This window comes from Fonsecaea pedrosoi (assembly GCF_000835455.1).
Source record: "Fonsecaea pedrosoi CBS 271.37 unplaced genomic scaffold supercont1.5, whole genome shotgun sequence".
NCBI classification, from domain to species: domain Eukaryota; kingdom Fungi; phylum Ascomycota; class Eurotiomycetes; order Chaetothyriales; family Herpotrichiellaceae; genus Fonsecaea; species Fonsecaea pedrosoi.
Genome location: NW_013550611.1, coordinates 1,423,395 through 1,447,758, shown reverse-complemented (window position 1 = coordinate 1,447,758; position 24,364 = coordinate 1,423,395). Strand labels below are relative to the sequence as shown.

General features: G+C 51.8%; 10 protein-coding genes across 10 annotated transcripts; 6 read left to right on the top strand and 4 right to left on the bottom strand.

Moving 5' to 3' along the window:
- Positions 1 to 317: 317 nt before the first annotated feature.
- Z517_07996 (uncharacterized protein) lies at positions 318 to 730 on the bottom strand (the record flags this gene model as incomplete). Its single annotated transcript, XM_013426517.1, has 2 exons — positions 318 to 466; positions 523 to 730. 2 exons carry the CDS (start codon positions 728 to 730, stop codon positions 318 to 320), a joined length of 357 nt encoding a protein of 118 aa, XP_013281971.1.
- Positions 731 to 1,298: 568 nt separating this feature from the next.
- On the bottom strand, positions 1,299 to 2,522 carry Z517_07995 (uncharacterized protein; the record flags this gene model as incomplete). Its single annotated transcript, XM_013426516.1, has 3 exons — positions 1,299 to 1,845; positions 1,938 to 2,182; positions 2,271 to 2,522. 3 exons carry the CDS (start codon positions 2,520 to 2,522, stop codon positions 1,299 to 1,301), a joined length of 1,044 nt encoding a protein of 347 aa, XP_013281970.1.
- A 1,335-nt stretch (positions 2,523 to 3,857) lies between these two features.
- Positions 3,858 to 4,940, top strand: Z517_07994 (uncharacterized protein; the record flags this gene model as incomplete). Its single annotated transcript, XM_013426515.1, has 1 exon — positions 3,858 to 4,940. One exon carries the CDS (start codon positions 3,858 to 3,860, stop codon positions 4,938 to 4,940), a length of 1,083 nt encoding a protein of 360 aa, XP_013281969.1.
- A 758-nt stretch (positions 4,941 to 5,698) lies between these two features.
- Positions 5,699 to 6,100, top strand: Z517_07993 (uncharacterized protein; the record flags this gene model as incomplete). Its single annotated transcript, XM_013426514.1, has 1 exon — positions 5,699 to 6,100. One exon carries the CDS (start codon positions 5,699 to 5,701, stop codon positions 6,098 to 6,100), a length of 402 nt encoding a protein of 133 aa, XP_013281968.1.
- A 1,165-nt stretch (positions 6,101 to 7,265) lies between these two features.
- Z517_07992 (uncharacterized protein) lies at positions 7,266 to 8,764 on the top strand (the record flags this gene model as incomplete). The annotated part of the gene is made up of 2 exons (XM_013426513.1): positions 7,266 to 8,138; positions 8,189 to 8,764. 2 exons carry the CDS (start codon positions 7,266 to 7,268, stop codon positions 8,762 to 8,764), a joined length of 1,449 nt encoding a protein of 482 aa, XP_013281967.1.
- A 630-nt stretch (positions 8,765 to 9,394) lies between these two features.
- Z517_07991 (uncharacterized protein) lies at positions 9,395 to 11,261 on the bottom strand (the record flags this gene model as incomplete). The annotated part of the gene is made up of 2 exons (XM_013426512.1): positions 9,395 to 10,379; positions 10,435 to 11,261. The coding sequence occupies 2 exons, from the start codon at positions 11,259 to 11,261 to the stop codon at positions 9,395 to 9,397; spliced, it is 1,812 nt and encodes a 603-aa protein (XP_013281966.1).
- Positions 11,262 to 11,390: 129 nt separating this feature from the next.
- On the bottom strand, positions 11,391 to 11,687 carry Z517_07990 (uncharacterized protein; the record flags this gene model as incomplete). The annotated part of the gene is made up of 1 exon (XM_013426511.1): positions 11,391 to 11,687. One exon carries the CDS (start codon positions 11,685 to 11,687, stop codon positions 11,391 to 11,393), a length of 297 nt encoding a protein of 98 aa, XP_013281965.1.
- Positions 11,688 to 11,841: 154 nt separating this feature from the next.
- On the top strand, positions 11,842 to 12,123 carry Z517_07989 (uncharacterized protein; the record flags this gene model as incomplete). The annotated part of the gene is made up of 1 exon (XM_013426510.1): positions 11,842 to 12,123. The coding sequence occupies one exon, from the start codon at positions 11,842 to 11,844 to the stop codon at positions 12,121 to 12,123; it is 282 nt and encodes a 93-aa protein (XP_013281964.1).
- Positions 12,124 to 12,824: 701 nt separating this feature from the next.
- On the top strand, positions 12,825 to 13,832 carry Z517_07988 (uncharacterized protein; the record flags this gene model as incomplete). Its single annotated transcript, XM_013426509.1, has 1 exon — positions 12,825 to 13,832. One exon carries the CDS (start codon positions 12,825 to 12,827, stop codon positions 13,830 to 13,832), a length of 1,008 nt encoding a protein of 335 aa, XP_013281963.1.
- A 1,232-nt stretch (positions 13,833 to 15,064) lies between these two features.
- Positions 15,065 to 17,740, top strand: Z517_07987 (uncharacterized protein; the record flags this gene model as incomplete). Its single annotated transcript, XM_013426508.1, has 1 exon — positions 15,065 to 17,740. One exon carries the CDS (start codon positions 15,065 to 15,067, stop codon positions 17,738 to 17,740), a length of 2,676 nt encoding a protein of 891 aa, XP_013281962.1.
- Between the last annotated feature and the right edge of the window lie 6,624 nt (positions 17,741 to 24,364).

The following is a 24,364-nucleotide window of genomic DNA, read 5'->3' as shown; positions in this document are numbered from 1 at the left end:
GATAAGAGGCGGAGAGAGGCAGCTTGAGAGGGCTTTGAATCCAGTAAAACAAGAGGCAAGAGGACAACACTAGAAGTTAATCACAGGTCCAAGGGAGGACATTAAGGGCATAGGATTCACTGATAGACAGATAGATTTTGCCAAGTCTCGAGTCGCAATGGTGTCTGGCCTCCGGACACTTCGACGTGCTTCGTGATCCCGAACTTACCAGACCGGGTCTCTACTGACTTGGAAGCTGCCATATCGTCCTTTTCGACTCGTTCAAGTGCTTGCCTAACCAACCAACAAGTCACCTTATCTTGTCATCCTCCATGTACTCAGAATCTCTCCCTTGTGCTGGTAGGTTCACCACCGAGACCCCTCGAGGGCACAGTGCTGCTCATGTTCCCAACGCCTCCAGAATGCGCACCTGCGCCGGTAGTTGTGCCACCTGCGGCACTTCTTGTTCCTGCACCGTGGGTTCCCCCTGCTTGACGACAAGTTAACATACCCATCGAGGATACTGTGGGCGGAGGCTCGTACCAAGACGTTGATCGGCCCGCTGTATATCTGCCTCTCCCTTCTCCTTGACCGCTTTGTTTTTGATTTCTCCCTCGCGGTCGTTGAAGGCTGTATCGACCGACTCGTTGACTGTTCCACGAATAGTGTCTCCCAGGCCCTTGACCCCTTTCAAAACGGATTTGGCGTCCCCCACGGCCTGGTGGGTCTTGTCTTGTGTGCGGTCGGTCATAGTGTTATATGTAGGTGTCTCCAGATTACCGTGAGAGCGACTAGGCTGCGACAGAAATTAGTCTGTTAGAGACAAGTCAAAAATGCGAGGCAGAGCAAAGGCATAAATCAGCTGCGCCAATCTGCAGCATTTTGTGCAAAGTGGGCGAGTCCATGTGAACCATGACGACACCGAGTATCAATACCGGCCTAAGATATCCGTGACGCAACTCTGAATGCGCGAAAGTTGGTGAAGCTGTGTTGGGAGGCGTGGAGACTGAGGTGAGGATGATGAAAGAGCTTGGCACCTCTGTATCCCGTTCGCTACGAGGCTGTAACAGGCGTGGCGCCCTGAAGGCGTCATTCCGGGCTGCTGTGAAGACCTCGTTACTTTGGTATGAAATATCTATGTTCATTCCTGTTCTTGCTACCCAACTTGCTACTCCTTCCTGTCCACAGTCACCTGTAATTGTTGCCTAGCTTCAACAACTCCGACTAATCTAAAAGTATCAACAGTAATCGGTACGTAAGAGAAATAACTGCTTCCATCAGACGTCTATAACCCTGCCCCAGCATTCCCGACAAGCCCTTCATACAAACTCACTATCCTGGACTCGAGTTTTGTCATGGCCTCCCTTTTTGGCTTGCTCTAGCTCGCTATGCTCTTCAGTTGCACCTTGTACCATTTCTCCTGGTCCCCCAATACCATCATGCTCCCAAAATCTGTTCTTGTTGTCCTGTCCCGTCACTAACCCGACAAGGTCGAATGGATCAATCACTGTCAGGATAAATGGCCGATTGTCAACCATTCCCGGGCCCTCGATTTCTGTCTTTCCATCCATAGCGAGGTATACCTTGTGATTGTGCGGGAGGTACTTCAAAGGTGGGAAGAGATTCATGAGATAGGTATTGAAGAGCATTGGAATAACCTCCAGCACCCAAAAAATCCACTCCTTACCATTTGCAGTCGAATTTGGCGGATAGAAGAACGACGCGGTGCGAAAGGTGTTGCGGATGAGGATCAGGAAGCCTGAAGCGTAGAGCGAGTACACGACAACTTTGACCTTGCGCGTGAAGACATTTGCAGCGATACATCGTCTGTGGAAGACGATAATCAGATATAGAAAGGCGAGAAACCTGTAATTGGTGTTAGTCTTCATGCGTGTGCACTGATTTCGACTTGAGAGTGAGGTTCGCCGAGTGGATCTCCTCGGACGGCAGTGACTTACATGCCCAGCAAGAGGATCAATGACACTTTGACCAGAATGATACCCATTTTTACCTTTGAGTCACTGTTGTCGGTATTTGCCGCATAAGACGCTCCGTTAGCCGCAATTATCCCGTCGACAAGGTCCAATGCAACAAATGTGGTCCAGACACGGCCTGGGTGAAGAGGAGAGAGATAAGGTATATAGTACAACAGCCTGCCGAATATGAAGTAGTCCGCGCCGTTGTAGACTGGTGGAGCGATGAACTATTAATATGTTAGCCGACCTGAATACCAACTGACTTTGGAGCTGTATCCAGGCACGAAAGTGACTTCGGAGCGTAGGGAGACCCACCAACAAAACGGTACTGGCAATGAATATGCCGAGATCATTGGTATGATAGGCGCCATATTCTCGAGTGGCGAGGCCCGCGACGAACAGTGCTGCCGCCCATGGGAATAGAAAGCCAATTCGCCACGAACCTCTGTACTTGAGATTGTTCTGCCAGACGTGAAGAACTCCAGAGATGAAGAAGAGCACAGCAAAGGCAATAGAGACCCCTTTTACTGGCCGATATATCCAGTACGATATATCAGAGGAGTTCATGATCACAGGCTTTCTTGTTTCTCGATGATATTGAAGGATGGAGGGAGGAGATCAAAGGAGCTGTTGGTCCAAGGAAGAAAATGTGGACGTCTGCGCGTTTAAATGCTGGAAATTCGAGGGTCGGATGGATAATGAAGTCGACTAGCAGTGCACCATAGTTCGCCGTCACAGACGTCAGTAGATTCTGAAAGCGCCTACCACGCTAAGGGCTGTGCAAAGTCGAAACCCATGGACAGATATACCCCGTTCAAAAACGCCACGTATATACACGTGCCGGATACGCGAGGAGACAATCTCTCAGATATTTCAGCCACGACCCTGGAATGCAGCTCTACAGGGGAACTCATTCTTCCCAGAAATATCAGTAGAAACAATGTTGAATCACGAATAGAGATCTCAGTGACTTCACCAGAGACAAGGACGCCTCGTGGGTGCCTCGCATAGCTTGCAACCTGATTGATGGCAGAATGAGTGATCCTTTGACGCGAACCCGCACAATGGCCTCGAAATGTCTTAGCCCTTGGAACAGATCAAAGCAAATTGGAACGTCTAACCCTAGGTTAGAGTACCCGTGGTGAACGAACCTGTAGATGGCTCGTTCCCTGACATATTGGGCAGTTAGCTACTGAAGATCATGTTGAAACCCGAATACGAGCGGCACAAAGCACCCTTAAAGGCTAGAACCGCGAGTGGAACAAAATCAGCCTTGCCGTTCGCCTTGTTCACGATTGTGGCCACGTGATATATGGAGATGTCACGTGATAGCTTGACTTGGTGAACTGTATGACGTAGTGATTCTGCTAGTCGAGTCTCTCCGGACCTCGGTACGAAATCATGACTGGAACAACATCTTCAAACTGTTACGAACACTATATATCTGAGGAGGCCGTCAAGACTTTGGAGACGTCCTTCCAGTCAGGGATATATAGATGCTCATGCTTCAAATAGCATACCAGTAACCAGATGCCATCCTGTTTCGAGTGAAATCCGTGTAAATATGCAACTTTCTCGCCCATGAATGACACTGAGGATGGAGTTTGCGCTGCATTTCTCATACTCAAAGTCACCGACAACCTTCGGACCACGGGATAGATCTCAACATTAACCATTCTGCCATTCAACCCCTTGACAGTCTTTGACTCATTTGGCGGATAGAGCAGCATTACCTGTGAAGGCGAGTCTCATTTAACTTAAAATCGGCTTGGAAAAGGACCCTTTCTTGCCTAGCTGCTACCTCTTGTCGGCTGGTGTACTTTCGCAGGATCGCCAGTTAAGCTCTACCAAATTAAATTACAGCATCACACCAGCTGTGAAAATCTCATTCAAGTCGCCACCATGTCTCCAGAAAACCCAAATGGGACAACAGCACACGAGCAAGCCGAAACGGCCTATTTCCACAACAACCCTGCTCCCAAGTCTCTAACCAACCATGAGACCTTGGCTCGGGAGTTCATTCAATATCACCTGGAAAATGCGCCGAATCGTCGAATCGCCTTGGTCACTTCCGGGGGCACGACTGTTCCACTAGAGAATCAAACCGTGCGTTTCATTGACAATTTCTCTGCCGGGACTCGAGGAGCCACCTCGGCGGAATACTTTTTGCAGGAAGGCTATGCAGTCATCTTCTTGCACCGGCAATTCAGTCTTCTGCCCTACTCTAGGCACTACAGTCACAGTACTAACTGCTTCCTCGATTTCATGGAGGAATCCGGGGATGGGGAACGGGTAGTCGTCCGAACAGAATATCAAGAAAAGATGCGGCGAGTTTTGAGGCAGTATCAGCACGCCAAGCAGAATCGGTTGCTCTTGCTCCTTCCGTTTACCACTGTCACGGAATACATGTTCGAGCTTCGCAGCCTTGCTGTTATCATGCGCCCTCTTGGAAACCGGGCGCTTTTCTACTTGGCGGCTGCAGTTTCTGACTTCTTCATCCCGAGAGATCGGATGGAGGAGCATAAGATCCAGTCTCTTGAAGGTGGCGCCAGCCGCCAGTTGGTCATCAATCTGGACCCAGTGCCCAAGTTCCTCAGCAATTTGGTGCATAGCTGGGCTCCCAAGGGCAGTATGATAGTAAGCTTCAAGCTGGAAACCAACCCGGATCTCCTGGTGACCAAGGCCGAACAATCTTTGGAGCGCTATCAACATGACCTCGTGATTGGCAATCTACTCACCACCCGCAAATGGGAGGTCGTCTTTATTACTCGCGGTGGTGGGGAGAAATGGATTCGAGTTCCAAAGACGAGGCGCTCCAAAAGTTTTTCTGGAGTGGAGGCTCTGGTAGGCAAGGCAGAGCGAAAACATGGCCCAGAACCCCACGATTTGGACGGAGGTACCGTGACAGAGGGTATGGAGATCGAGAGTTTGATCATTCCTGAGTTGGCCGCGATACATTCGAAGATGATAGAGCAGACTTCGTAAGACCCCAGACACAAGCCAGGATGAGCTCGATGTAGCCAGCCTTATTCGGCAAAGTGAGATCAAGGTGGTGGAAGCTGGATACGAACATTGGCAGGGTTTCAGCAACTGTTATGCGGGATGTATGCATTCAAACTTCTCATTGCTTTGCGGAGAATATAGGACCAATCGAGGTGTAGCTAAATCAATCAACATCCACCTGCATGAGATCCACCTGCATAATTTTTGGAACTCCTCACACTGGTCTCTTTCTGCCGACCACATCTCGGATTATCTGATAGCGGTTATCTGGGACTGGCGGGTCTTCGAATGGGGGAATATAGGCCTCTCGCTTGACGGTGTGCGGGTCGTGGTGTTCAGCTGTTCCAAACTATAGCTAGAGAACCTAGTCTAGCAAGTGTCAGGGGTACGAGGAGGTGATTGCGGCTATTCTACAACTTCAGATAAGAGCGAGGGGCATGAGGCGGTGAACACCAGGGCGTACGTCTTCGGTTGATGGACCGAGACAACCAAGATGGTGTGCACTTCAGCGGTCGCGGAGGAATTGTATGGCTGGAAAGCTGCCAAAGTTGGAGCAAGACTGTGAGGGATTGGGATGAGATGGCAGGATGGGTCGGTTGGGAAACCCCAGTTTTCGGGAGCGGAGAGCTTATCTGCCGATCTTTAAGCCATTCGATACGCGAGCCAGTCTGTGACGTGTGCGTCAATCACCTCTAGGTCGGTGGTCGACAAGGCCTCACTCCCAGGTCGAAAGCGAGGCGATGCGGCAACTGGACGAACTCAGTGCTCAGCTCATGCACCAGAAGCATCTGCTGGCGAGGTTGGGGTTGCTGGGGCCGGAAACTGGCCAAGTCAAACCCCGAAGCTCGCGATCTCGAACCCTCCTCGGTGGCTCCTCTCTTGCGCCCGATGATCGATCCACCTCTTTCGACCTTCGATCACCCGCACTATATTTGATCGACTCTCTTAAGCCAGATCTTACCATCGATGTCGAGCGCCCAGATGCCTGGATGCCTACCAGAAATCACCGTATTTTGAATGCTGGGATTATGTTGGCAGTACTACCTTCTGTCGACCTATTGGGTTTGGCCATCAAGAGCGCCGTTTTCCAGTATAAATACCAGTACCCAAAAATCACCTCTGCACCCATGCACCTATGCTAGAGTTCAAACCTGCATCGAGGGCTCTCCAATCGCCCAACAAATGACGTGTTTCGGCGCCCCCCTTCAATGGTTCGGAGAAAGCGAAGCCTAAAGTCAAACGGGCGCCAAATGAGGAGTATCTCCAGCTTCAAGCCAATATGCGGCACACCTCTCCCATTTCTGTATGTTGTACATCAAGAGCAGGAAAAGAGAGATATTACACAAAGCGGAAACTGGGCAGCAGAGTGAAGAGCAAAAATGTAGCTTTACTCGGGCGCCGTTTGTGACACCTACATAGGTTGGCATTTGAAAATGACTGACCTGGTCTGTGCTTCGCCCACAGTGTCGCAGACAGGTTGGCGCTTGACGTCGGTGGTTTCTACCCTCGTACCGCCTTTGCATTTGTATCCACTTTTGGCGATGGGAAGAAAAGACTGTTGCAAGCAGATCCGAGTTGACAGAATTCCCTAACCGCATCGAATTCCCTTTCCCAAACTTTCGAGAGCCAGACTTCCTCACACCCGTAGGCTCCTCTCCTCCCCTCTTCACCACAGCTCCTCATGTTTTTCTCCTCTCGGTGTCTACTTCGCTCCGACCAGTCGCGGAGCTCAGGCTTCATTGATTGAACGGGGCCCTTCACTTGGCTGTCGGGAACGCGATCTTTCAAATAGAATCGGACCCAGTGCCGCGGTTGCACCCTCTGCCTCACTCTCCAATGACATAGTCTCATAAACGAACTTCGCTCAGTCGTTAATCGGCAAGACCTTTTACCCGCTGGGGACATCTGCGCTTCTCATTGAAACCAATTTTTCCTTTCTTCAATTTGCTGGATACCTAGGTATCACCTCGATAAAAACGCCCCTTCCCTACCTGCTCATCTTGAAACCGCCGCACGTCCATGTCTGTTCTCCTTGGCCCTTGACGTGGTACCAAATTTGACTGACAACGGGATTCCAGACCAGGTCATCGCTACGCACCCCCACTCCTTCTCCAGTTAGGCTGCAGGTTCTCGATTTTCAACGGGCTGGCAGGGCTTGAATACCTTCTAGTGCAGTTTCATGCGCTGCTACAAGCCATCGCCAAACTCCTTGCACGACGAGAGACGTTTTCTGGTGCAACAGACCCATCCAATACACAATGAGATAACCTCTGCGACCTCTTTCTCGGCCTTTGGATCCAGTCCATCATGACGGCTGCTGATCATCCTTTGTCTCTAGTCGGAGAGTCCTCCATGCCTCCCGGCAGCCCAACTTGGATACCAGATCGCTCCGACATGCAGCAATGGTCGACTTCGAAGACGCCGTTCGATCATGCTCTCTATAATGCGGCTGTTCTTCACCTGCCTCCCACCTCTTCTGAAGATGAACTTGATGATCAGGTCGCGTCCGAGGTACATAATTTGGGCATATCACCGTTGCGGATTACCTCGGACATCGGAAAGGTCGCTTCTTCAGTCTCGACTATTACCATCGCTTCGGGCTCCTTGAAGCAGAGCTCCATCCAATCCCAGTCCACTGCAGCGACGTCCTGTGCCTCTAGTGAGCATCGGCCAACAACACAATCGTCCCGGACCTCTGACTACACCCCTCCGAAAGCGGGCGGCCTCTCACCTACCTTGACGAGTGAAAGAAAGAAATACTCACCACTAAAACGAGGGTTCCAAAAAATGGCAAGTTTTCGAAAGAGACGGTCGGCGGGTTTGACTGCGTCTTCAACCCTTACAAGTATTAACAGTGACGCCGACACCAACGGTAGCGAAGACCAGTCCGTCAACATGCGAAGTCCCATGTCGGTCAAATCGAGTCAGAGCTTGTGGTCGCAACCATTATTCATGGCACAATCAAGTTGTGAACCGCCAACGTTGGAGGATACAGAAGCGTTGGAGAGAAGCATGGGGTGCAAGGAACTACTCAACCTTCGAATGACTCAATTGGATGAAAAGGGTCGGTTTCTAGAGTTTCAGGCTTCATTGATGGCGCACTTGCGATCTGAACGCGATTTGCTCAGGGCACAGAAAAAGACTTCGCATGCAAATGCCATTGCTGAACAAAGAGCAAAGGTTCGTTTGGGACTTGAGACTTTGTTGACGTTGTTGCTGATGCGTGACAGATTGAGCGGGCAGTAGAAGACCTAGAAGCGCGACAACTTGAGGAAGAAATGAAAATGGAAAAGGACCATGAACTCGAAAAGAGAGCTATTATGTTGCGCTTACGGCATATGGAAGCTTATTGTCAGAATCCCACTCCACCTGAGACTCCTGTGGATCCAGTCTCCAGACATGCTTCTATCGATTCGATCTTTCCGGAGCGCAAAGTTACAGATAAAGACTATCACAATCTCGCCCAACAGTACCGTGAACGAGACATCATGGACACCCTGCACACTTCCAAAATCAATGTTTTGCGTGGCAAGCAGAAGAGAGCTGTGGAGAATCTCATACGGAAAAAGGAAAAGGAGATGGAAGTTCTGGAAAGAGATCAGAAAAAGGAACTGGCTGTCATTGACCGCGACTTTGCCAGCCAGGAGGCCGATTTGAGGATGGTCCTGGACAAGAAGAGAGCGAGGCTTGAATCAAGGTGGCGAACCCAGGCCTTGATTGAGCGCACGAAAATGGAGAAAAAGAGCGGCCTGCCATACGCCCCATTACCCGATGTTGTCGCCATCAAAGACATTGACTGCTGCTGAGGACAAGAGGATGCGATTCGGCCGAATATCAACACATGGCTGCCAGCTTCACATCATCGCTACTATCATTATGATCTTTCTGCGCGCCCCTTTTCAATCTGTGGTTCACGGTCTCCAAATCATGTGTACATGTTCTCGACGGAGCTACTTTCTTTCTTGCCACGGGTGTTAATCAGGACAGTCCCGGGTCAGGTCTTGTGGCAGGCAACATGTCTCGGTATGATACATCACATCCTGAGAGTTTGCATGCCTGAACTAGGTCTTTGTTCTATGACGATGGATGCCACATAAACTAGCGGAATTATGACGAGCTACAGACGATGTTGACCATGAGGTCTTATGAGATCAATGATGGACTGCGATGATATGCTATGAAGTAGCTGAGCTACATTGCCTTGTGATCATAGAAAGGAGGAAACTTGTATGATCTTCAGAAACAACCATGTAATGCAATAGGGGCATCCAAGGTTGAGGATACTCCCTTGACACAAGGACAGAACATGAATTTGATCACTTCACATGGATGGTTTCAACGCCCCTCTGACATGCGCCAACTCCCATGAAAAAGAGGGCGCCAGATTCTGACCAAGTGAAACCCTCTTCCATTCTGGCTGGCTTGTCATTTTTCAACTACCACCTACTTCCCGGGAGGAGCAATTGATTGATTTTTGGAGATCTTGTGTATTTGGCCTTTTTCTCAGCCGGTGTTCCCAGGGACAGGGTTGTGATCTCACGCGGCGCAGGAGTCGACGTCGAGGTGTCATTGAATCCTCTGAGTTTCTCGTCTGTGAACCACCCCGCGTTGGCGGACCACTTCACGCCTGCTAACAAACTGTCGTCCAGCCCTTCCGGTGCAGGAAATGGACGTTTGAAATTCCTGCATTCCAATTGCATGTTTTGATTCACTGCGGCCAGGTTCTGAGCCGAGGAAAGTCCTCTGGTTGTTGACTGATCCTTTAGGCTGGGCACGTCCGAATGCATTAGGGATTGTTCGACTTTTGCATTGGGTCCTCTGTCTGGCCTGATCGTCCCTAGATGACGTAAAGCATGTTGGGACAGGCCATCCTTCTTCTCCCTCCTCTCGTTCCTGAGTGTTCGTATGTCAACACTGGATTGAACCAAGAAGCTCGAGCTGTTGCCGCTTGTGATCTCTGAAGTGTCGTGAGAACAATCCGAATGGTGTCCTTTTGCTGTCCCAGACCAGCTGGTCCCTGATTCTGTACCACCGTCTGCATCCGTCGAACGCGGCAGAGAAAAGAGAGCGATTTGTCTCAGATGGGATGCTACATGATCTTGTAGAGCAGCGGCATCTGGGATGTGGGCCAAACAGATGGGACAAGGCCGATCGGCAACCTCAGACACAGATTCTGCCGCTCGCCGAAGTTCAGTGGACTCCAGTTCTGTGCGATTCGACGCATGGGCCTCTCTAATGTGGTGCTTGTAGGCGGTGACTGTCAGGAAGGTGGCCTTGGGGTGTTCTAGACATCGCCAGATTCGCCGGTGACACGAATCCTCATGCGCAATCCATTCTTGTGTCGTAGCAAAGAGACAAATGGCTTCTGAGCAGTCTGGATACGTACAGACATACGGACAGAGATCTCGCAACAAATGGGACCTTGAAGAAAATGTTAACTGATACATTGGAATTGCCTAAGGGAGGGGCAACGTACCTCCAGGCCTCCAGTTTCAGATATGCTCCAGAGCACAATGTCGGACAATATGGGCATTTGAAATGGCGGTGACCCTTGAGCTTTGCAGGTGGGTTTGGGAATACCAAAACCTCTCCTCTAGTGACGGAGACGCCTCGGGTCGACCCAGCATAGTCCGAGATCCTGGATACCGATGTGGCGTATTCAAGATCAACTTGGGCTGAATTCAAAGTCGTGGCAGTAGTCAGCGGAGAAGGATCTACGGATTCAGCGACGTAGATCGAGCGTGCAATGGTGGTAACATCTTGTGAGGCTTTTTGTGGGCGCGGTTGTTGTATTTGTGTAACTCGTGCCATCGCTTCAGGCGCCACGTCAAGCTGCTGTGGGTGTTGGCTCCAGTATGCGAACTGTTTTGGTCGAATAGTAGTCGCCTGTGCAAGTCGCAGAGCAAGGAACCCCAGTGGTTCTCCTCGAGCCGAATCCAGAACCTGTGGTGGTATTCCTTGCTCTTTAGAGACACTCCTATGAACGACAGATCGATAATTTTGAAACACCTCGAGCAAGTGTTGTTCGTCAAGCAAGGCATACCGTCTAGTCATATCAACATCGCTGTTGCCCGATCTCAATGCAACCCCTAGGGCTTTTTCGGTCGGAGTCCTCGTTATAGGACTTGTGACCCGCGCAGCGATCCTGTAGAGAGCATCGATTGTCTCCACTATGCTCTCCAGGATCAGGCTGAAGAAGTTTTGCCCATCGAGGCCGCCACTTTCTGAACCATAATCATCCTCCAGTATAGTCTGGTGAGCAGCGTCGACAGCATCATCCGAGTAGGAATCCTGACCAGACATATCGACGTCGTTCATTTGGCTCAATTCGCCGTGTAGCATGAACTCCTTACCTGTTGTTCAATTCAGTAAGACTCGGCTCGACATCAAGGAAGGAAGTCTCACATTCGAGCAATGACCCATTCAAGTCGTTCAAGAAGGCTTTAATAGTGTTGCGCAGCAGTTCAGCGTGCCGAAGACGATAACCCAAAGAATCGTGTCCAAGATGCGTAGCTCCGAGGTTGGATGCCCATAGCACAAGTCTCTCATGTTGATGCTCAATGCTGGATGCTCAATGCTGGGGTCTGCCGCAGGATTCTGGGCGACGCCATGATCAGTCGCCGGGATGGTAAGATCTGCAAGTGGTTGTAGAGCATCCGTATAGAGCGCCGCTAAAGACACTGCACTGGTCTCGCTATGCCCAGGGATGAAGTCCGGCGTGTGTGGCATTCTGACGGATTCTGTCAAGGCTCCCAGGAGGCCACCGATAGATATAGCGATATAGGCTGCAATCCAGCAGATAGATGAGTTCGACGTGCCTTCGCTGCGAGATTTTCTCTCGGTTCAAGGGGGGTCTTCTAGGAGGATCCCGTTGAGGGACCGAATGCTTTTGGCCCTGACGCTTGCCATTTCCCTACTGCAGCTGCACGACACGCCGTGGCTCCACGAGAGCTGGTCAAAGGAAGGAATCCAGTTTATGAAGACACCAGGTGCAAAGGGAGAAGGCGTGTCAGCGCTGGACGTTGATTTCACCAAACCACTGATCTCCCGCGAGTTTTTTTCCCCTTCGCACGATTCAGCAAAACACCTGCGGCCTAAGGAGGCCCTCCTCGAGCTTGGGATCATGCTTCTCGAACTCTGGCACGAGAAGACAATTGAGGACTAATTCCCCGGGAGCGCCATTCCAGCTTACTATTGGGGCAAACTTCGATTGGCGTTAATCTGGCTGGAAGACGGGGCGAACCCTTTGCTTCTACATTATCGGCTTGCCGTGGCACAGTGCGTCAAGTGCTTCTTCGGCGGCGGGTTCAGTACCCCTAGCTGGGATGACTTGGAGTTTCGAAAGGCATTGGTTAGAGATATGATTGAGCCGTTGCATGAAATTTGTAGGGCTTGGACATGACAGCAGTGGTTTGCGTGCACCCAGCGTGTATATACCACCTTTGTTGACTTACATCATCTATCGTAATCATCATCGTATGTGCCAAAAGGTCGTTTGCACTGCACCTTCATATTCTGCTTTCATCCTGAGTGAGGTGAGTACGGCGACGAGTGCAAAAGGTTCAAGGCGAGCGAGTTCAGGGTTAAAGCAGCAAGTCACGTCTCGTAGCAGCACGTGAACTGCGGGCAAATGGGATATTTTATCCTGCGCCCGCAACAAAGGCATCTAGGCACCCAGATTCGCCTCTTCTTCGTTCGTTGAACTGGCCACCCTGTCTCTTTGAGATGCCCTTTTTTACCTGCGGGAATGCAATACGCCTATACGCGATAGAAATGAGCTTGCTCTTCTTCAGTCTCTGGTGTCTTACATTTGTCCATGGTTTGTCGAGGGCAATAACTTAAAGCCGAAGCGTTACCAGACAAAATATGGCAACCGTAACAAGGATCAAACTACTTCTCCTCTTAACCTTTCTCCTAGCAGGCACAGCTCTCTCAGCTCGCAAGACAAACCCTAAGAAGGTCCCCAAAAATGCTGTCTTACTTTCCAAGGTTTCTGCCATCACCGTCCGCGCCGGCAAACAAACCACCTCCCGTCGAGTCTCTCCCGTGCCTCAGCTACAATGCGTGGGAAACCCCAGAATATGCAAGCTATACTCGATTGATGTCATGAGGTGCACCAACGAGGGTTCTGACTATGATGAAAACAACGTGCAGTGGAGCTGTAAAGCTTCCCTTCCCGAGGAATTCAAGCTGGGCAGCACAGAAGTGACGTGCGAGGGCTACGAGAGCAGCGAAGATCCATATGTTCTTTCGGGAAGTTGCGGTGTCGAGTACGCACTTGTGTTGACCGAGAAGGGAGAGGAAAAGTATGGTTCTGGCAGCTTCTTTGACTTTCGTGGCGCACAGCGCAGTGAGAATACGGCAGAGAAATACGCTGGCTACTTGTTCATGGGATTGTTCGGGGTGGTTCTGTTCATCATCTTGCGCGGTCTCTACAATGCCTGGCGTAGTGATACACCTAGAAGGAGACCACGAGGAGGCGGAGGGTTTGGGGGAGGTGGAGGCGACAATGATCCTCCACCTCCATACGACCCCCGGCCACCTCCCCGACCCAAAAAGGCCACTTGGTCATCGGGCTCAAGTTCAAGCGCAGGAACTACCGGGCCCGGATATCAGGAACAAGGCTGGCGCCCGGGATTTTGGACAGGTACGGCTGCTGGAGCTGCCGCAGGGTATTTGGCTGGGAGGGGTGCGCGGACACAACCCGCGCCACAAGCCCCGGCGACTGGGGGATGGTTTGGGGGTGGAGGAGGCGGCGGCTTTGGTGCATCGACCAGACCAGGGCCGTCTTCAAGGAATGCAAGTTCACCGAGCTCGAGCTATTCGAGCACGAGACACGAAAGCACTGGGTTTGGAGGGACAAGCCGTCGATAAGAGATCCAAGGTTGAGGGAGACTTGACATACCCAAGGACGTCTGGTTGGGGCTTGTGGCTTCTGCATCTCACATAAAACAACTTGGATCCGCTACATACCCGTCACTCCCTTGATATTCTGGTTTTAGTCTCCTGGAATTCGGGGGATTCGAGGTGGGAATAGTATTGCTGACGCGTCTCGAACACGTGGGCACGTGATGGTCCAGCGGTTTGTCATGTTGCACAACTTCACCTCAGCATGCGCCATATTATGTCCGGTGGCTGATCCTAATTGTAACTCATCTTGAAGCCTCGCATTTCCTCTGTATGGCTTTCGCACTGGCTTGCACAGGTAACATGAACCTCCGTGCTTGTTGATGGATCTTGTTGGTATAGACAAAGGCTGAAGAGCAGCCACCCGACAACCACGGCATCTCGCAGCCTTGCCCACATCCCACCCGCCTCGCACCCTCTTGGATATTGCATCAGACGTGACTCCCAGTACAGCTTACCAGGACATACATTCTCAGGCTTTGATTTTCATCTGACTATAGTCCTGATGTGAGCCTACCAGTGTTCCCCAGTTCAATCGTGAGAGACCAGGACCTGGAAGGGCTGTTTTGCCCCAACATCGAAACCGCCGTAGCCATCCTCTATCAGCATTAAATGTCAATAATGCCCCGATCCTGCCAAGCCAGTGGGCAAGTGTCGGCTTGACCTCTTTATGTTGGATACCTGCGCCAAGGGCATCGCGGTCAAAATCACCACTAAACCCATCTATTGGTCTGGCAGACCCTTTGTCATTGCGTCTTCGCGACAACATCTCCTGATTGTACAACAACGGGAATCTACTTCATCTTTGTTGGTATACAATCGCCTACGCCACTGGTCTTCCTGAACAACTTTCTTTGTCGACATTCAACATATAATATTTCAAGGATCATTTGACGCCGCACTCTACCGGAGACCGACTTCGTTAAGATCATATCCAGACACTAAACCGGTTGCTTCACTTCACGCTGACGTTCACCTCACCCTAATCACCAAACTTTTTGGAGGTAGTCTTGTCATTCACTTCCAATAGGGCATGTTCTGAGTCTCTTCGACATAGCCAGGCTCACCCACCGGACTCTCTAGGCTCATCACATCTTGGATCGCGCACGTCAATCGTTGTACCTGCTCAAATTGAGAAGAAGTCAGTCCGCGACCGCCTACGACAGTACACCTGCGCCTCCGTGAGACAAATCACGAGAATGGCGCCTCAAATCATCGACCTTCTCTCTGATGACGATGAGGATTTCGATCCATCTTCCCGGCCAACTGCAAAGAGACGCGTTAGACATCCTAGGCTGAGCCACAGTAACGAACCTGGCAGAGGCACCAGACAAGATTTCACGTCTGAAAACCCACAAACCCCGCGCGAGACGATTGATCTGAACACCCTGCCTCGAAACACGGTAGAGAATGAGTATCTCGTTCGTATCAATGCATCAAGAAGTTCCACTGTCAGCAGCCACACCGAACGTGGCAGTCCCACTGAGCCATTGAATTCTATCGCACGAAGAGACAACGACAGGGGAAAACAACGCCAGATCGAGATCTCAGAGATCGACTTGTCTCAAGACGGCGACGATCTTGGTGAAAAGAACCTCTCCAGCCATGATGAGGAGGATGCGTCTCTTGGCTATGATAATGGCGATCTTAGTGAGGATGAGGCGCTGCGGCAAGCGATTGCCTTGTCGCTTCAGGAACAGACACCTCGTCGCCACGCAAACAATGAAGCTGGCGCAAGCGCAAACTTATCTTCAACCACGGTGAGTAAGGCACAAGGGAAACAGAGGTCAAACGCCCGGCCTCTCAAAGAGACTGCTCCTGCACGACCTGCAGATGAAGTCGTGGTAGATGCAGCACCGGACAATGGAGTCATTTCTCTTTCACCCACGCCCTCTCACCGTACCCCTCCATCCTCGCATGCGATGACAAAAGTGCCTCTACCTTCACTGGGATCGACACGGGCACCACCACCAGCCTCTGCAGACCAGTCCCTTCCCAATGTAGCCCAGGATGGACCTGAATTGTCTCTAGACAAGAGAGCTCCAGACCTCCAGGTATCAAACCAAGACCCCAGTGCCAGCCACGGCGTGTTCAGCCTGGCGAGCCTCGACCGCCGACAAATGGAGGCTGAGCGCCTGGCACGTCGGAAGCGCAAGCTCGAAGACGAAGGATCGCACGATGCTAGGTCTCAAGAAAGCGAGGGCCGCAATGCCAAAGCACTCAAGCGCAGCCAACCTGTGTCGGTGATGGCAACGGACCCTAGAGTTCCAACTGGGACTGGAATTGCAAAGACGCAGCCAACACAGTCAAATGAGCAGCACCCAGGCCACGGCGTACGAAAGGACAGCAACGGCTCGAGACACCACATACAATTGCCAGAGAGAAACATTCGAGAAACAGCACAAGCAGCGAGCAGCTTCCAGACTGGACAGCGGACAGGAGCTGCCAAACCAGCGTCACAAAGTTCGAAAGCTAGAATTCCAGACAACAAGAATGGCAAGGGCAATAATAGCCATGTTGTAGCAGCTCCAACTGACACTGCAGCACCGAATCCAATACGCACCAATCCCCCATGCATTGAGATTGATGATGATGATGATGGTGATGATGACGGCGAAGGCTACAGCAATAACACCTTTGGTACCAGTATCAACAACAGCACCGCGAACCTCTACCCCGACGGCATCGCCCTCAAGACATACGTTACAGGCTACCCGTCCGACAGAACCATCACGTTTGAGCGAGTTGTGTCCCCCTCGTCGCAGCTGGAGTCGTGCCTCCTGTCCTCCTTCATTTGGGACTTTGACTGGCTGCTGCCGCACTTTGAGACACGACGCACCAAATTTCAGCTGGTCATGCACGCCAAAGACGCGCAGAGGCGGCAGGCGGTGGAGAGAGATTTTCAGGGGGTGCCGAACGTGAGGTTGACGTTCCCGCGCGTGGGTGGCAATATCAGCTGTATGCACAGCAAGCTGATGCTCTTGTTTTACAAGGACGAGGGAGGGGAGATGAAGACGGGCGCGGGTGCAGTTGCAGCCGCAGAAGCATCGACGATGGGCCAAAATGGGTTGTTTGGTGCTGGTGGTGGTGGTTGGCAGCAGGGCAGCCGGAGATGTCGCATCGTGGTTCCTACGGCTAACCTCGTCGACTTTGACTGGGGCGTCGGCGGCTTCATGGAGAACACAGTATGGCTGATCGACTTACCTGTCAAACAAGCCTCTGACGCAACGACCTCGTCATCCTCATATGGTGCGACATCAACCGCAACGCCACCCGTGGGAGACAGCTACCAGACCTTTTTTGAAAAGTCCCTCAAGGAGTTTCTGAGAGCGCAAACCGTGCCCGACGACGTGCTGCACAAGCTGGACTTGTTCGACTTCCGCAAGACCGAACGCTACGGCTTCGTCCACTCGATTGGCGGCACCCATGTCGGGCAGGCATGGCAGACCACCGGGGTCTGCGGGCTCGGTCGAACCATCACGGATCTTGGATTGGCCGCGGGCGCCGATGGTGGTGGTGCTGGTCGCAGCGGACCCGTTCAGATGGACTACGTGTCTTCATCAATCGGCAATCTAAACGACGAGTTCTTGCAGTCCATGTACCTCGCCGCCTCAGGCGACAATGGCCTGAGGGCGGTGGATCGAAGGGGCCCGCTCAAACAACAGGGAAGCTGGAAGAAAAACCTTCGCTTCTACTACCCGAGCGACAACACGGTCCGGACGTCGAAAGGAGGCCCCGACAGCGCGGGAACAGTCTGCTTCTCGTCGGCATGGTGGAACAGTCCCCAATTCCCCCGATCAAGCATGTACGAATGTGTCAGTGTTCGCGAGGGTCTCCTCATGCACAACAAGGTACGTTTTATCCCCTGGACGTGATGTGATGATCTGCATCGTCTTAATGATATCCATGTTATATCATCGTTGCCAACAACAACACTTTCCCAAAGAAATCAAATCTTGGGGAAAAAAGGACATCGATTCCACCGTCCACCCCTCCTCTCCCCCCACTTTCTTTATGACAAAACCCCCACTAACTCTTTAACCATGCCGACTTTTGTAGCTACTGTTTGTCAGATACGCTTCACCGGCCGAAAAGTCTCGTGAGTCAGGGAAAAACATCGGCTGGGTTTATGTGGGTAGTGCGAATCTCTCTGAAAGTGCTTGGTAAGTACAGTGGGTGGCCCCAGTTTGTTCTTTCTTGTCTACCTTGCTTGCTTGGCCTGGTGGTCCCCTCCATCTACCCTCCGTCTCGTATACTCCGTTCTTTCCGATCTGTGAACTCTGGGTACTGCTAGTACGACTACTCGGTCCTTGAGAGGTTCCGTCAGGTACCTAATAGACAAGGATGAGAGAAGACAGAAAAAAGAGATGACAAGGGAACGGGTCCGATTGCTCGAGGTCGGCTATTAGTGGACATCGGCGATCCTTGGGAACTTTTTCCCCTTTCCCTTTTCCCTTTTCTCTTTCGCAGGCTGACACGCATCCTCTTTTGTTTTGACAGGGGTCGACTTGTTCAGGACCGGTCCACCAAGACGCCTAGGCTCAATTGTAGGAACTGGGAATGCGGCGTCATTATTCCAGTACCTGCAACAACCAGACGTGGCTCAAGTGTCTTCTCCATCATCGACAAAGACACTGCGGGGCTCGCGGCGTTCAATCACACTGTTCCCGTGCCCGTGAGACTTCCCAGCGAATGTCTCGAGAAAAAGAAACCGTGGACAGAATGAGGCATAGGGATTTTTGGCTCCCAAAATGATGAGACCGTACCACAAACGCAGAGGTAGGGGGAGCCACATGGGATGTGTGAACAGCAAAGTCTAAGAGCTTATTTCCAGGGTGACTACTACTGATTAGGAATTTGGATCGGATTTCGAGCCTCAATGGATGCTGGATTGAGTTACTGTTGATTTCGAGCCCCTCAAAGTTTTCGAACGGGAGGACCATGTGAGAAGAGCTGCTTGTGGAATAATATGCGCTCACGTATTGACGGCACGATTTTCGCATGCATGCCTGTATCGCGCTGGGGTCAAATGCTCGGAAAGTCCGCATACGGTGGGTCGGAAAATTGTGCTCGGGATCCGCACCTCCAATTCTGGATGGGAGGATGAGGACGAGAAGGAGAGTGCGACAAGGCAAGAAACGCGAGACGGGTCGCAAAATTGCTGGCACAAAGCAGATGCGAGGGGAAGGGGGAGTTTAGCAGGAGGGCATGAACTTGGCATATGCTAGTCACAAGTCGAGTGACCAAAATTGTGGACCGTAACTTGCTCCCTGTGGTTTGGGATTTGTCCTAATTCCAGATCTCGCCACCGTCTCTTTTCGTGGGATCTACTCCGTAGAGCTGCTCTCTGTGTTGATGTTGCCGCCCAGATCGTGTTTGTTCTGTGATGTGGGCGCACCGCCATACCCCAGGTTCCAGTAAACACAGATACAGAGATATAGTTAGGGGCCGAGATTCACCAGTAACTTTGTCGATGGCTCTGATGAGTTCGCATGTGAACCTTCCATCTGCTCTTCAAGGTTTCGGTAGTACTTGACCTTGCCATCTACAGTAGTGGCCTGGCCTCTCCTCAATGGATTGTTGGTATCAGCAGGTAATCTGGAGCCGATGAGGAGGGTCGTCCGGCTGCAGCGGGCCGGTATGCCTTGGTGTTGACAGAGTTTTCTCTTTGTCACTTGGGTCTTTGTGTGTGCCAGAGTTTGAGTCAGCTTGTGCGGGCCTAAACAGAGCACTTGAGCGAATTTCTCCACAGGCCCAATTCGGCCCAGAAGTCTTTGAAAACGGGTGTATCTCATGGACCTTGAATTGGGAGGGGGAACTCGCTACGACGGATCGCAGCGATGTGAGAGGTCGAAAGGAAGGATTCGATGGAGAGGGGGAATCGACTCAGTTGGCGTCGAGGCTGCTATTCCTTGCAGGGAGAGACTGTGGTGCCTGAAAGGCGAAGGTAACTGGTCAGTTCCAATGCATATCCGCACATGTCCGGAACTCACATGCATTGACTTTGCTGCGGGGTGTGCGCGAAAGACGCCAGTGGACGGAAGTTGTAAGGAGTAGCAAAGAGCGCGAGAGCCATCTCATTTGCCAGTGCGAGACAACCGGCGACGGGTCTAAGAACCGCTAGGAACATGGCTCGTTTCCACCTCGCAGTGCCTGGTTGGGCTGATGGTTAGCTGATTGACCGAGGATACTGTTCACCCGAAAATGGCCCCAACTGGAGAAAGGGATGGATGGGCGGTCAGCAGAAGACAATGGGAAGGACGAATCAGGGCTGGGAAATGATAGACGAACGCCATCCGAAGTGCTAAGTGCCAAAACACGAATCATGAGTTGATCGTGCAGGAAGGAAGGAGTAGTCTCCAGCTTTCGACTGTAGGTAACAGACAGAATGGGAGCGGGAGCGACAGAGTTGTCCAAATTCGTCGAAGCCGTGGGCTTGTTCTAGATTGCAAATGCGCGAATCACCTGATAACAAATTGAGAGCGCAGTTCGGTACCGAGTACATGGATGTGTCTCTTGGTCACTGCTTGGTGAAGTTGGGGCCATTTTTCAATTATCGACCAAGGATACCGACTTGTTCCGGGGAGGCAGCCTGTCGTCAGCACATAATTTATTGCCCGGCGTGTTCCATCTTCACCATTCCAGTACGAGTAATTGCAGGCCTTGGACCCTGAAAAGGGCAGTGACGGACAGACAAGAGGCGCAACCCCCTTGGCATGCGAAGTGGCTTGTGGGCACCGAGCGCCAGAGCCAGTGACGTGTAAGGGCCTAGTCGCCTTACAAGTATTGGTACTACAGAGTAGATCTGTACAATAATTAGTACTACTCGTATGCACATCCCAAGTACCTCGTAGTATTAAGTAGTATTCGCTTTGTCTCCACGCCCCCCCCCCCCTGCGCAATCCTGGCGTGGGGACCCCTTACAGATGAGGCGATGTTGGTGTCACCTCTCATGCTTCCCCGCCAGCTTTTGGTTTTCGCTTCTCCATCTATCGCTATTGTCATTTGGTACCATACCCTTGGGATCCAACGAAATCCTTGGTATGCATTTCTATTGCCACTGCACCCACAAAGAACCATCGATCGTGCAACCTCGTGTTCGCTTCCAAGCCCTCTAACAGAAACAAAGTCGGATCCCACTCCGCAAGGCTTGCGATTTGCGTGGTGGTTTGTAGTGACAATAGCCACATGCCCGGAAAGCGGAGCTTGAGCAATCGCCCCGATTCACATAGACCTGGTCAAAGCTGCAGGAGGGCTGCGACATTGACACAATTGCCTACTTGGGATAAGATCATCCTCTCACCGTTACCAAAGCGGTCGCTTGTCAAACAAATGGCAGGTGTTTCTGGCAAGCCACCGAGCTCAGTGACCACTAGATCGATGTCAATCGGTATCCCAGCTCGTCCTGCATATTCCAAAGGTTGCGATGGACCTGGGGAAAGAGCTAGTTATTTTCTGTCAGCCACCAAGACTCCTAGCTGATCCCGTCTCGGGCTGCCTGATCCCAGGTCATGGCTGCATTTGGAATGAGAAAAGCAGCCGTGTTTTCTCCCCACTAGTGTATTGACCTCATCATGACTTGCTCCATCTCTCTCTCTCTCTCTCTGAAGGCGGACGTGGGGAGGGGTAGATGTAGCCCTGGAAGGAGTGAGGGTTTCAGCGGTGGGCCAGCTTCGGAAGCCAGTGCAGACGGTCGTCTCGATTAAGTCGGGCCAGGAGATTGTGGTTGGCTCATTCCAACAAGGAATATTGGTACCGGGGTTCTGGCCCAGACTGACGGCACAGAATAACCTCGTTTGTGCGAGGTACATGGGTGCTTTCATGGGTGCTGGCAGAGAGAAGGGTGGAGTTGACTGCAATGCAGCAGCCCATGCCGACACAGCGCAATTGTCTTGGTGGCAACTTTGGAGCCGCCGAGACGCCCCAGCAGACCTCTTTTTGGTCCCTTCGTGTGTGCCGCAACCACTTGACTGGACCATGGTTGGAATGACGGGGGGTAGGTCAAGGTCAGAGGATCCGCTGTTTCCGGTTTTTCGGAGCTTCGGGGCGCCGTCCCGAGCAACTCAGAACAAACGAGTAAAGTCTCGTAGTGGCATGAACACACACTATTACTTCGAACACTACTATTGAGAAGTGTGTAACTAGGCAAGCCCAAGTCCTTTCCAGAAATCTTTTGCGTGACCTTCATTTCTCCCAAACATCTAGGCTGTCGGATGCTTTCTCCGGATCGTCTCCATGGTCTGGGGTGCTGTCAAGGCATCAGTAACCACAGAGCAGCCAATGGGGGGAACCATCTGGTTTGAAACCCTGTAAAGCTGGGACAAGGTCGACGAAAGGTGGCACATGCCCACCTGAAGTCTTGTGAAAGGGGGGGGGGTCCACGGATCGGGCTACTGGCTCGCTAGTGGGCGATATGCGCGCTCTTGCGCTTGAGAGCAAAAATGAACCTGGACAAAAGGCACCATGGTATTTTCGAAACACTGTCTGTCCATCAAACTTCCTCCCCTTCCCCTCCCCCAGATGACTTTGAGGGGACATTTTGGCTGTGAGCAAAATGGATTCGGCCACACTAGTTCAGTTAAAGGTCGCGTGCCCTGACCAAGCAAGGTTTCTCTCCCCCTGGCCCTGTGAGCCCATGTATGTATGAGTGCCGATGTGTCCGAAGCGACCCCAGACGATTGTCGACATGTGGAAATCTCGGTCATCCCCTGATTGCCATGTCTTGCGCAACACCACGCTCCACCCAGACCGCCACATTATCAACCTGGCAGGCCTGGTGGGCGACCCATACTCCATACTAGTTGCTCCCGAGCCTCTGGCTCGTACAACCCCCCTCTTGCTTGTTGTCATCCGAAATGAAATGTCCCGGTGGTGATGAACTCATGAGTCTCTCTCGCTTACAATGAGCCGGCACGAACCCCGGCGCTGATTGGTTTTTCTCTGGCGGTTTCCGTAGGCGAACACCGGAAAAATAGCACGCAAGAAGGTGGTTCGAGAGCAAAGAGCTCTGGCCAGGGCCGGTTTGGGGAGAAGATTGTCACTGCTGTCTGTATCTGGCATTGGATCAGCACTGTACCATAATCGAGATTTGGGAGGTTGGTAAACAATGACACTCAACTCAGGCAGACAAGGGGCCCTAGTGGGCAATACCCTCTTTTTCGCCTCCACCCGAACAAAGAGAGGTATGAAAGGCAAAAGAATGGACCCCCAACTCGCTAAGCAGGCTGAGTGAGGCACTTCGAGGGCGTGGGCAACTAGGTTTGTGGCTTTCAAGATAGCGCATCTCTCTCGGATACGCAGTGTCGAAATTCAGCCCGTCGGATCGAGTCCGTAGGCGGCGACTTTTTTGTGCCCTTCGTACCCTTGCAGGCGAACAATGAGCCCGCTTTGGACCCAACAGGTGGTTTTCTGGACCGAGTCAGTTTAGTCTCTTGCCCTGTCGATTGAACCTGAAGCAGTCGCAGAACCTGGAATTCTCCCTCCAGTTAGGTGGCCGCGGGGCTTCAAAGCGTACCAGTCGCTGTAGAGCAGTAACCCGTAGTCAGGCCCCCTCTCCTCCTACCCTCCCCCTACCCTCTCTTACCCTTCCCTTACTTCTCTTCCACCTTCCTTCCCCATCTCAACTATCCACTACTACCAATTGCGAACATACAGGGCGTGCGGCAGCCTTAAGCCAATATCCACACCCAGCCAAATCAGCTGCTTAGATCGTCCCAAAGCTGAGATCTATTGCTTTGCGCCGCACGAACGGGCAGGTTCGCCTTCTCTTTCATCTTTCCATACGAGGACACCCTCCCTGCCTGCCCACTACGTCCCAGATGCCGTGCCGTCCTGTTCTCCCTTGCACCTGGCAAGGTTAAAATCTGGGCTGGAGCGCACCATCTCGACAGAACCGCACGCTGCCAAAAGATACAGAGCCTACATAAACACACAGGACTATATCTACTTAACTCTTCCGCCTGTCCATACATATCTCCATCCCACAAAGTTTTACATACTTTCTTAGCCACAGTCTCCCTCCCCCTCCTTGTCATCCAGTCAGCCTTCGACCATCAGAGCAGCAACTCCGACATCCGGAACTCAATCTGTTGCCCCTTGTCACTTCCTTTGTTTTGCCCCAGACCACCAGTCAAGAAAACGAAGCCCCGGGAGTCGAGAGGACCAAATTGAAGTCAACTTTGACCCAGAGAAAACACTGTCAAGTGAATGCTTGATACCTGCCAGTGTGATCGCAGCCCTGCCGCTCACAAGGACCATTCCAGCACAATTTCCCACGTTTATTCATGGCCTGGGTTTCTGCTTGAAGTACTGTGCGAGGGAGAAGTTCGTATCTGGAGGCTGTTGCGACTCCTTGCCAACCCCAGGGGCACATCCTCAAAAGTAAATGCTGGTTTTACCTCCACGACGAATCTGCAGCTCTTCTCTATCCCGAACCCCTATCCGTCAATCACCCTGTCGATCCCGGCGTATCTCTCGTCGTCGCGGGGACATCTACTTAA